Here is a 12,887-nt window from a genome sequence, read left to right as displayed (position 1 = left end):
CACTCTCGCCTCTAAGTCAGAAGGTTTTGGGTTCAAGTCCAACTCCTAAGACATGAGCACCATAATCAGTGCCTTACTGAGGGAGTGCTGCACTGTCGGAGGTGCCATCTTTCAGATTTGATGTTAAACCATCTGCCCTCTCGAGTGGACATAAAAGATCTCACAGCATTATTTCGAAGAGCAGCAGGGGAGTTCTCCCCGGTGGCCTGGCCAGTATTTATCCTTCAGCAACAGCACTAAAAACAGACTACCTAGTCATTAGCACATTGCTGGTTGTGGGAGCTTGCTGTGTGCAAGTTGGCTGCTCGTTTCCTACCTTAGAATAGTGACTACACTTCACACAAGTGCTTCATTGGCTGTAAATGGCTTTGGGACATCCTGAGGTCGTAAAAGGTGCTAAATGCAAGTCTTTCTTTCCTGCTTCTCTCCTGAAGGCACCACCTTAAGCTCAGCTATACCCACCATCTTGTCCCACATGACCCTAGCCAGAAAGCACTGTGGTCCTGAGATCAGACATAGGGTCGTCCTATTCAGTACGTCAGTGCCACATGACACAGTGTACTCCCACTGATTGGAGCAGCTCACTGCAGTATATATTATGGGCCACTGGAAAAACATGATAACCAGACAGGACCTCAATAGCCCCATGTTGGAAAAAATATTCCCTGTTCTAATAACCTTCTGTGAGAAAATATTTCTTCTAACTTCCTCCTGCATTTTATCCAGTGATAATCCTCAGTCTGTACCTCCATGTTACAAATTCACCAACCAGTGAAAACAATATCACTGATTAGCCTCTTGACATCTTTCCTAATTTTGAAAGCCTCCATTAGTCCTTTCCTTAACCTTCTCTGTTCCAGAGGAAAATAAAACATTAGCCTTTATCGTAATGATAAGCTCTCATTTTTGAGCTAAATGTTGACCGATGGTCCACTTGCCTTCTGTCTCTGGAGACTGTTCTGCTGGTGTTGGTAGCGAGTGGCTCGAGCCTGGACCAGCCACTCCTGAACACTGGGGCTCGTGTGGAATGTGGAATCAGTTTCAGCGTCCTCCTTCTCCTGCACCACGCCATGCTTTATCACAGAAAGAAAACACATGGTTACTCGATAGGATTAGATCGACAATTCCACCAATCCCCACCCAACTCTTTAAAAAATTCATTCAAGATGTGGGCAACTTGAAAGGCTGGCATCTAATGCCCCTCCCTCGTTGCCCTGAGTTTGATGCAACTGAGTGACTTGTGAGGCCCCTTCAGAGGACAGTTAAGAGTCAACTACTTTGGTGTAGGACTGGAGTCACATACAGGCCGGACCAGATAAATGGCAGGTTTCCTTTTGTAATTAGTGAGCTAGTTGGGTTTTTACAACAATCTGTAGCTTCAAGGTCACTTTTACTAGTTTTTATTTCCAGATTTTTTAAATCAGAATTCAAATTCTCAACCTGCCACTGTGGAATTTGGACTCACATTCTCTGTATTATTAGTCTAGGCCTCTGGATTACTCGTCCAGTAACAGAACCATTACACTACCATACCTCGAGGGAGATGGGGAGCATAACCCCGTATGGAGGAGGGGAGCAAGACCCTCGATGGCAGCGGGGCTCTCAATGGAGGATTGGAGTGGGACCCTCAATGGAGGAGGGCAGCGGGGCTCTCAATGGAGGAAATACCACTGAAAGGCGGATGAGTTAATCCCTGAATTAACCAACAGCAGCCACAAGCTACAAGTGATTTTGCGGTGTTACAGAACAAGGGCGTTGGTGGACAATCCGACACAACACCAGGGCTCAAGCTCAGGCCTTGGGTGTGGAGCACAGTCAGAGGGGCTCCAACCATAACCGATCGATGATGATGACGATAACTAGGCTTGTACTCTGTTGAGTATAGAAGATTAAGGGGTGATCTAATTGAGGTGTTTAAGATGATTAAAGGGATTCGATAGGGTAGATAGAGAGAAGCTATTCCCTCTGGTGGGGAGCTCAGAACAAGGCGGCATGAGCTCAGAATTAGAGCTAGGCCGTTCTGGAGTGATGCCAGGTAGAAATCTGGAACTCTCTCCAAAAGGCTATTGGGACTAGGGGTCAATTGAAAATGTCAAAGCTGAGATATAGATGTTTGTGTTGAAGAATACAAACCAAGGCAGATAAATGGAGTTAAGTTATATCCAGCATGATCTAATTGAGTGCTGGGCAGGCTTGAGAGACTAAAGATGGACAAGTCCCTTGGACCTGATGGCCTGCATCCAGAACTAGGGGGCATAGTTTCAGAACGAAAATGAGGAGGAATTTATTCTCTCAGCGGTTTGTGAATCTTTGGAATTCTCTTCCCCAGAGAGCTGTGGAGGCTGTGATTGAATATATTTAAGGTGGAGATAGACAGATTTTTGAACTAAAGTGGAGTTGAGGATTATGGGGAACAGGCAGGAAAGTGGAGCTGAGCCCAAGATCAGATCAGCCATGATCTTATTGAATGGCGGAGCAGGCTCGATGGGCCAAATGGCCTACTCCTGCTCCAATTTTTATGTTCTTATGAGGGTTGAATGGCCTACTCCTGTTCCTATGGTCCTATGAAAAGAATCATCGCAAAGAATAAAATTCTTCTGAGTGCATTTAATCGTAATAACAGATCACAACACAGCTATAATCCTTTCACGCTTGACTGGGACCCGGCCTGCGATCCAGACACGCCCACACAACAGCTGAGTGACAGTTCAGAATGTGAACCAATTCCACATTTCCCTAATTTATGCAGAAATTAGTCGATGAAATTCTTAGCAGTTTCAAATCGGAAAAAGAAAATCGTGAACTCAAGTCCTGATGGAAAGGAAGGAGATGGGCAAACACTTCAGGTGACACGGTGATTAAACAGGACGTGGCGTAGAAGAGGAACATCCAGCTCAAATACACATCGGATCACATAGAATGTACAGCACAGAAACAGCCCATTCAACCCCACGGGTCGATGCCAGTGTTTAGCTCCACATGAGCCTCCTCCCACCTTACTTCATCTAATCCGATCAGCATACCCTTCTATCCCTTTCTCCCTCATGTGTTTATCTAACTTCCCCTTAAATGCAGCTATGGTATTCAGCTCAACTACCCCTTGCGGTAACAAGTTCCACATTCTAACCACTCTGAGTAAAGAAGTTTCTCCTGAATTCCTTATCGAATTTATTCGTGACTACAGTCTGCTGGCTGTCTACGGGATCCAGATTTAACAAAACAACATGAGGAGCCTGCATACGGAGTCTGTGTTACCCAACAGAGGTATTCAAAATTATGAGGGGGTTGTGATAGAGTGAGTAGAGAGATCTTAGAAACATACATAGAAACATAGAAAATAGGTGCAGGAGCAGGCCATTCAGCCCTTCTAGCCTGCACCGCCATTCAATGAGTTCATGGCTGAACATGAAACTTCAGTACCCCCTTCCTGCTTTCTCGCCATAACCCTTGATCCCCCGAGTAGTAAGGACTTCATCTAACTCCCTTTTGAATATATTTAGTGAATTGGCCTCAACTACTTTCTGTGGTAGAGAATTCCACAGGTTCACCACTCTCTGGGTGAAGAAGTTTCTCCTCATCTCGGTCCTAAATGGCTTACCCCTTATCCTCAGACTGTGACCCCTGGTTCTGGACTTCCCCAACATTGGGAACATTCTTTCTGCATCTAACCTGTCTAAACCCGTCAGAATTTTAAACGTTTCTATGAGGTCCCCTCTCATTCTTCTGAACTCCAGTGAATACAAGCCCAATTGATCCAATCTTTCTTGATAGGTCAGTCCCGCCATCCCGGGAATCAGTCTGGTGAACCTTCGCTGCACTCCCTCAATAGCAAGAATGTCCTTCCTCAAGTTAGGAGACCAAAACTGTACACAATACTCCAGGTGTGGCCTCACCAAGGCCCTGTACAACTGTAGCAACACCTCCCTGCCCCTGTATTCAAATCCCCTCGCTATGAAGGCCAACATGCCATTTGCTTTCTTAACCGCCTGCTGTACCTGCATGCCAACCTTCAATGACTGATGTACCATGACACCCAGGTCTCGTTGCACCTTCCCTTTTCCTAATCTGTCACCATTCAGATAATAGTCTGTCTCTCTGTTTTTACCACCAAAGTGGATAACCTCACATTTATCCACATTATACTTCATCTGCCATGCATTTGCCCACTCACCTAACCTATCCAAGTCACTCTGCAGCCTAATAGCATCCTCCTCGCAGCTCACACTGCCACCCAACTTAGTATCATCCGCAAAATTGGAGATACTGCATTTAATCCCCTCGTCTAAATCATTAATGTACAATGTAAACAGCTGGGGCCCCAGCACAGAACCTTGCGGCACTCCACTAGTCACTGCCTGCCATTCTGAAAAGTACCCGTTTACTCCTACTCTTTGCTTCCTGTCTGACAACCAGTTCTCAATCCACGTCAGCACACTACCCCCAATCCCATGTGCTTTAACTTTGCACATTAATCTCTTGTGTGGGACCTTGTCGAAAGCCTTCTGAAAGTCCAAATATACCACATCAACTGGTTCTCCTTTGTCCACTTTACTGGAAACATCCTCAAAAAATTCCAGAAGATTTGTCAAGCATGATTTCCCTTTCACAAATCCATGCTGACTTGGACCTATCATGTCACCATTTTCCAGATGCACTGCTATGACATCCTTAATAATTGATTCCATCATTTTACCCACTACTGAGGTCAGGCTGACCGGTCTATAATTCCCTGTTTTCTCTCTCCCTCCTTTTTTAAAAAGTGGGGTTACATTGGCTACCCTCCACTCCATAGGAACTGATCCAGAGTCAATGGAATGTTGGAAAATGACTGTCAATGCATCCGCTATTTCCAAGGCCACCTCCTTAAGTACTCTAGGATGCAGGCCATCAGGCCCTGGGGATTTATCTGCCTTCAATCCCATCAATTTCCCCAACACAATTTCCCGACTAATAAAGATTTCCCTCAGTTCCTCCTCCTTACTAGACCCTCTGACCCCTTTTATATCCGGAAGGTTGTTTGTATCCTCCTTAGTGAATACCGAACCAAAGTACTTGTTCAATTGATCCGCCATTTCTTTGTTCCCCGTTATGACTTCCCCTGATTCTGACTGCAGGGGACCTACGTTTGTCTTCACCAACCTTTTTCTCTTTACATACCTATAGAAACTTTTGCAATCCGCCTTAATGTTCCCTGCAAGCTTCTTCTCGTACTCCATTTTCCCTGTCCTAATCAAACCCTTTGTCCTCCTCTGCTGAGTTCTAAATTTCTCCCAGTCCCCAGGTTCGCTGCTATTTCTGGCCAATTTGTATGCCACTTCCTTGGCTTTAATACTATCCCTGATTTCCCTAGATAGCCACGGTTGAGCCACCTTCCCCTTTTTATTTTTACGCCAGACAGGAATGTACAATTGTTGTACTTCATCCATGCGGTCTCTAAATGTCTGCCATTGCCCATCCACAGTCAACCCCCTAAGTATCATTCGCCAATCTATCCTAGCCAATTCTCGCCTCATACCTTCAAAGTTACCCTTCTTTAAGTTCTGGACCATGGTCTCTGAATTTACTGTTTCATTCTCCATCCTAATGCAGAATTCCACCATATTATGGTCACTCTTCCCCAAGGGGCCTCGCACAATGAGATTGCTAATTAATCCTCTCTCATTACACAACACCCAGTCTAAGATGGCCTCCCCCCTAGTTGGTTCCTCAACATATTGGTCTAGAAAACCATCCCTTATGCACTCCAGGAAATCCTCCTCCACCGTATTGCTTCCAGTTTGGCTAGCCCAATCTATGTGCATATTAAAGTCACCCATTATAGTACAGGAGGTGGTAATTGGGCTCATTGTGCCTGTGTTGGCACTTTGAAAGAGCAATCTCGTTAGTCCCACTCCCCCGCTCCTTTCCCATAACCCTGCAACTTTTCCCCTTCAGCTATTTAACGAGTCCTCTTTTAAAAGTTGCTTTTGAATCTGCATCCACCACCAGAGCATATCAACTCACTGCGTAAAAAACTGTCTACTAAATAACAGGTCAAGCACAAGTCACTGAAGTGAGGGTTACCCTCATGAAAATCATCTCCACAGTTATATAGCACAGAGCACGAAAAGCACATAGAGAAATACATTCAAGAGCATAGGCACATGGAATAATGATACAGTCATGATATGCCAGCAATTCAGCTGGAATTCTAAAATCAAACTATTTTCTCAGAATCACTGAAGTACTGGCCAATGTCAGGTAGGATTTTCCGGCAATTGTTGATGTTATAAAGTGGGATTTTCCCAGATCCTGTGGGTATTTATTGGTGATTATTGGTGTTATTCGGCAGGATTTTCCCATCTGGAATACAGTATCTGAATGAGTGGTGGAATCAAATCCCACAAAACGTTTAAATGGCAAATTCACATGTACTTGATGAAGATTAATTTTCAGTGCTTTGGGGAAAAAGCTGGGTTGTGGGACTAAACTGAACAGCTCTTTCAAAGAGCTGGCACAGGTACGAGTGGCCTCTATCTGTGCTGTAAGATTCTGTGTACCAATATATACGGCCCTTTGATTGTGACCTCAGAGCAGAGACAGAATTAATTTGCAACGGTTTACATCAACAAAGCTTTCAAGCACACAGTGACCACATTACATGTCACAAACCCTGAGATGCATGTTCAGTTCATACCACGCAAGGCTGGCCTACAAAAATGAAGAAGTAATTAAATCCACAAGGCAGAGATTTTGCTTCATTACAACAGTGACCACGCTCCAAAAGTACTTCATTGACTGTAAAATATTTTGAGACGTCCGGTAGTCGTGAAAGGCGCTATAGAAATGCAAGTCTTTCTTTTCTTTTTAATTTTAGACACAGATTTGCTTGTTGTATTTCGTTAAAGATAGGCTATGGCAAAAATAAAATGTAAACATGGTCGTTGTGGTGTCCCTGCACCTTGCTATTGAATCACACGAGGTATGTACTGCAGACACAGTCACTGCGTGACCTTTCTTTATTCCCAGGACCAAGAAGTGATGACCCTGCGTGATACCTCCCTTTAAATACCTGAGTGCCCAGGTGAGGAGTGTCTCCCACAAGTTCACCCCCTGTGGTCAAGATGTGCACTTCCAGGACATATATACAGTGTACAGTGTGGTTGCATGGAGGTTACAGTTACATGAAGGTTAGAGTTGTATGAAGGTTACATACATGACAGTGGTGCTTATAATAATTCGTGAGTTCACTTGCTGGGTTACCTTGTTCAGTTTGTCTGAGACAATGATCACCGTTTGACTGCTGTATTTCATTGTATTTACACAGATTAGATGTTGATTGTTTACATTGTTCTGGGCATGCTCGCTCACTGGTGTACCTTACGCTCTAGCACTGGATCTTTCTACTTGTGCACTTCGCACACATTTCCTGTCACACACACATCCTGCCTGTTAGCAAACTCAACAGGACTGCAAATGTGAAGCAACATACAGTTACAGGAGTTTCAGAATTATACTCAACCCAATCGGTCGTTAAAACGTACGTTATCTGCGATGCAGAAATGAACTCGGGGGCTCCGACACAACACGTCGTAGCAACGAAGCAGGACATCAAAGAACGATGGGACTTGCTTTTAACTGCCTGCTCCCTCGAGTGCCTGTTCTCAGCCGTATCGCTCTACCCCAGCGCCAAATGGAGGTCAGTGCCTCCCCCAGGCTTGTGGGGGGGGGGGGTGGGGGGAAGGGGTTGTATATCAGGAAGGGCATCTTAACCGTCTCCTAGCAACAAGCACTAGAGCAGCATGGCCAGTGGCCTTGGAGCACTCATCTGTCCCCTCAGCTGCAAGAGATGAGCAGCCTTTGGTTAAACAAGGCAAGGGGAGAGAATTTTTTAAAAAGTAGCATACCCTCACGAACCAAGAATGTTCTAAAACGTACGATGCAGTTCTAAAAGGTGCGATGCAGTTAGCATGGGTATTAAGGAATCAAAAGATATGGGGACAGTGCAGGAAAGTGGAGTTGAGGTAGAAGATCAGCCATGATCTTACTGAATGTCGGAGTAGACTCGAGGGGCCGAATGGCCTACTCCTGCTCCTAATTCTGATGTTCTTGTGTTCTAAAGGCCTTACCTTGATACTGATCCTTTTGTCCTGCAGCATTTTCTGCAGGTCCACCAAGCTCCCCTTCAGATTGCGGAGTTTCTCGGTCAGGTGCTCAGCTTGCTCCCGGGTCTGGGGCCTCCCTTCCATCAGCAGGTTCTCGCTGTTCACGGAGAGCTCCGAGATGGATGCCACTTTCCGCTCTATCTCCATCAGCATGTTCTGCAGAAACAGCGAGGGCAACTCAGATCGCCTTCCAACACACACACACACACACACACACACAGCTCTAAATCGCAACCTCTCGAGGCCCACGTATTCAGTATGCCAAAAAGCCGATTTATGCTTCAAAGCGCTTACTCTGTACGTAGTTCAGAATCTAACAGTCTTACACATTTTTGTTTTACAAAGGCATCCTGCTTCACAAAGCCGATGCACAAATTATTGGCTGTGTGTCCTGGTCAATATTTATCCCTGAACCAACACCTAAAACTGATTAAAACATATACAATTCTGACAGGACTGGACAGGTTAGATACGATGTTGGGGAAGTCCAGAACCAGGGGACACAGTCTAAGGATAAGGGGTAAGCCATTTAGGACTGAGATGAGGAGAAACCTCTTCACTCAGAGAGTTGTTAACCTGTGGAATTCCCTGCCGCAGAGAGTTGTTGATGTCAGTTTGTTGGATATATTCAAGAGGGAGTTAGATGTGGCCCTTACGGCTAAAGGGATCAAGGGGTTAGGAGAGAAAGCAGGAAAGGGGTACTGAGGTGAATGATCAGCCATGATCTTATTGAATGGCGGTGCAGGCTCGAAGGGCCGAATGACCTACTCCTGCACCTATTTTCTATGTTTCTATCTGGTCATTATCACATTGCTGTTTGTGGGATCTTGCTGTAGACAAATTGACTGCCGCGTTTCCTACATTACAACAGTGACTGCACTTCAAAAAAGTACTTAATTAGCTGTAAAGTGCTTTGGGACATCCTAAGATCATGACAGGTGCTATATAAATGCAAATTCGTTCTTTCTTCCATTGATCTGCAGCAGATGCTCGGAAGACCTAACTGGGAAAGGCTTGTTGTAGCAGTTATGGGTAATGATTGGGTCTTCCTCACGGCCAAATTCTAGCAATAGAAAACACAACAGCATTGACCAACACTTCCCTCTCTGATCGTTCATCCGCAGCAGACAGCGTTCGGTGATTATGCTAAAGCATGCACAAACAGCTGTCAGCCTTGGCTCAGTGGTAGCACTCTCGCCTCTGAGTCAGAAGATCGTAGGTTCAAGCCCCACTTCAGAGTCTTAAGCACAAAATCTAGGCTTACACACCCAGTGCAGTACTGAGGGAGGGCTGCACTGTTGGAGGTGCCGTCTTTCAGATGGGACGTTAAACCAAAGCTCCGTCTCCCCTCTCAGGTGGACGTAAAAGATTCCATGGCACTATTCCAAGAAGAGCAGGAGAATTATCCCAAGTGGCTGCCGCATTTCCTATATTACAACTGCGACGACACTTCAAAAGTACTTTATTGGTTGTAAAGCGCTTTGGGACATGATCAGGCGTTACATAAATCCAACATTTTTCCACAACACAACTCAACTCAGTTAAAAATCTAGACAGGGCAGGAAAGTAATCCTTTATTATCTGGAGTTCTTGGAGGTCGAGCCGATACCTGACAGTCAATGAGCTGCTCCTCCATGTCCATCTGATCCTCGGGCACGTTCAGTGTAGCGTCCAATGTGGCCTTTGTAATCAGAAGCCAATTGTCCAGTTCATCAGCTTCACTGCGATACAGTTCGAGGGCTTGTTCCTGCCGCTGTTCCTCCACCTGTTCATTCAGCCTCTCCTAAAAGAGCAGACAAGGTCACATAACTGTGATTACTATATTCGCTCTTCACGATGCGCACTCCATAACATCGGGGAGACCAAGCGCAGATTGGGTGATGGCTTTCCTGAACATCTCCATTCAGTCCGCAAGTGTGACCCTGAGCTTCCGATCGCTTGCTACTTTAATTCTCCACCCCACTCCCACTCTGATCTCTCTGTCCTCAACCGTCCCAATGAAGCTCAACACAAGTTCGAGGAACAGCACCTCATCTTTTAACAAACTTACAGCCTCAACATTGAGTTCAACAATTTTCAATCATAAGCATCGTTCCCATTTTCTCAGACAGCAAGTGGTGGTAATGGTTCTGCTGTAACCATTTACACCTCCTTTCCCACCATCACCTTCCTCCGCCTGGCTGAACCTGTTCTCACATTGAACAACTTCTCCTTGAACTCCACTCACTTCCTTCAAATTAAAGGCGTTGCTATGGGAACCCACATGGGTCCGAGCTATGCCTGCCCATTCATGGGATATGTGGAACATTCTTTGTTCCAGTCCTACTCGGGTCCCCTCCCTCACCTCTTTTTCCGGTACATTGATAATTGTATCGGTGCCGTTTCCTGCTCTCGCCCTGAACTAGAAAATATCATCCAATTTCCACCCTTCCCTCACCTTCACGTGGTCCATCTCCAACTCTTCCCTTCCCTTCCCTTCCCTTCCTCGACTTCTCTGTCTCCGTTGCTGGGGATAGACTATTGACAAACATTCACTATAAGCCCACTCGCTCCCACAGTTACCTGGACTACACTTCCTCACACCCCACATCCTGTAAGGACTCCATTCCATTCTCCCAGTTTCTCCATCTCTGTCGCATCTGTTCTGACGACACCACCTTTCACACGAGTGCCTCTGACATGTCTTCCTTTTTCCTCATCCTAGGAGTCCCCTCCGCCATGGTTAACATGGCCCTCCACCCTGTCCGTTCTATTTCCCTCACCTCTGCTCTCACCCCTTCCCCTCCCTCTCAGAACCGTGACAGGGTTCCCCTTGTCCTCATCTTTCACCCCACCAGCCTCCACATTCAACGGATCATCCTTCACCATTTCCGTCACCTCCAGCGTGATCCCACCACCAATCACATCTTCCCCTCCCCTCCCCTCTCAGCATTCCAAAGGGACCGCTCCCTCCGTGACACCCTGGTCCATTCCGCAGTCATCCCCAGCACCCCTCCCCTTCCCACGGCAGTTTCCCATGCAAGCGCAGGAGATGCAACACCTGCCCTTTTACCTCCTCCCTTCCCACTATCCAGGGCCCAAATACTCCTTTCAGGTGAAACAGTGATTTACTTGTACTTCTTTCAATTTAATATACTGTATTCGCTGCTCATGATGTGGTTTCCTCTATAATGGGGAGACCAAGCACAGATTGGGTGACCGCTTTGCAGAACACCTTCATTCAGCCCATAAGCATGACCCCGAGCTTCCGGTTGCCTGTCACTTTAATTCCCCGCTCCACTCCCACTCTGACCTCTCCATCCTCGGCCTCCTACACTGTTCCAATGAAGCTTAATGCAAGCTCGAGGAACAGCACCTCATCTTTCGTTTCGGCACTTTACAGCCTTCTGGACTCAACACATGTTACTGTACACAGTCTAGCTTCTGCACTTCTCACCAGCTCACCTCTCAGTCCCATTCACCTGCCCTTTCCCCATTCACCCCATCGCCCTTGTAACTGCTCTCTGAGCAAACACTACACAGTCCCATTACCGAGCCCTTTCCCACTGCCCTGGTGCCTTTCTCTGGAACAGCTCACCACTCAGTCCCATTCTCCCTGCACTTTCCCCCATACCCCTTTAAATTTTTCTTTTTCAAATATTCATCCACTTCCCTGTTGAAAGATATTTTAGATTCTGCCTCCCCCACTGATTCTGGCTGGGCATTCCATGTCCGAACAACTCTCTGCGTAAAATAAATTCTATCCTTCCTTCTTTGACGTCTTTTTGATGATCTTAAACTCCAGTTACTGATTCACTGACCAGTGGAAATACTTTTTCCGATTTACCTTATCAAAGGCCATAAACATTTTGAACATTTCCCCTTAACCTTCTGTATGCTAACGAAAAGAGCCCCAACTTCTCGAATTAAAAACCTCTCTTCCCTGGGCGATTTAGAGCCAGCTCCAGACAACTCTCTTTGCCAGAATTTAATCGATGATTAATGGCAACAACAAGGGCCTTTGAATGAGCACCAAGAAATGAAATGGAAAAACGACCAAAAAAGCAGAACCCCTTGAGAACGCGAACCGAAAGAAAACTCAAGAGTCTGCAAACCTCAAGAAGTTGTTTCTTTCCCAGCGCTTTCATCTTGATGGTGGCCATTCGCTCTGCGAGGACCGTTAGTGTGGACTGCATGGCCAGTTGGTCAGCAGTATCTGCGTCCACGGTGTCGGACACCAGCTCTTCAGCAAAGCAGATCTGGAGCTCATTGATCTCATCCTGGAGCATCACAATCCCATCCATCAGGGCCTGGGAGAGACAGAATCACCAATACGCTTAATCCGAATCTGACCAGCCTCAAGACTCAAAGCTCAACGGATGCCTGCGATCGACGTGTGCAGAGTGAAGCTGGTCCCATGGGGCCACCTTAAGCCCGTGTGTCCAAGAGATAAATGCTTGGAGAGCAGAGTTCACTGATAGCAGTAACAAGCTAATCAGGGACGGCACTACTCAAGGGTATCTTCTCCATCACAGGGCTGGAGAATTGTGTTCAATTCTGGGCAACAGAGTTTAGGAAGAACATGAAGGCTTTGGAGAGGGTACAGGAGAGGTTTACAGTTACGTTGAAAGACTTGAGAAGTCAGGATTATTCTCCTTAGAGCAGAGAAGGCGAAGAGAAGAGATGTGTAAAATCACAAAGAGTTTAGATAGAGTAAATAAAGAGAAACTGTTGCCAATGGCTGAAGGGTCGATAACGAGAGGG

General features: G+C 46.1%; 1 protein-coding gene across 1 annotated transcript in view; it reads right to left on the bottom strand.

The window, feature by feature from the left end:
- The window catches only part of syne1b (spectrin repeat containing, nuclear envelope 1b), a 420,847-nt gene that overhangs the window by 79,322 nt on the left and 328,638 nt on the right, over positions 1-12,887 (bottom strand). The window contains exons 93-96 of the mRNA XM_070891000.1: positions 12,239-12,433; positions 9,754-9,927; positions 8,109-8,300; positions 939-1,073 (exon numbers count right to left, since the gene is read on the bottom strand). Of these exons, the coding sequence (XP_070747101.1) occupies positions 939-1,073; positions 8,109-8,300; positions 9,754-9,927; positions 12,239-12,433 (696 nt within the window). The remainder of the gene's footprint in view (positions 1-938; positions 1,074-8,108; positions 8,301-9,753; positions 9,928-12,238; positions 12,434-12,887) is intronic.

Source organism: Pristiophorus japonicus, chromosome 9 (assembly GCF_044704955.1).
Source record: "Pristiophorus japonicus isolate sPriJap1 chromosome 9, sPriJap1.hap1, whole genome shotgun sequence".
In the NCBI taxonomy this organism is placed as follows: domain Eukaryota; kingdom Metazoa; phylum Chordata; class Chondrichthyes; family Pristiophoridae; genus Pristiophorus; species Pristiophorus japonicus.
The sequence above is the reverse complement of the archived record's forward strand: the minus strand, read 5'-3'. Positions and strand labels throughout refer to the sequence as shown.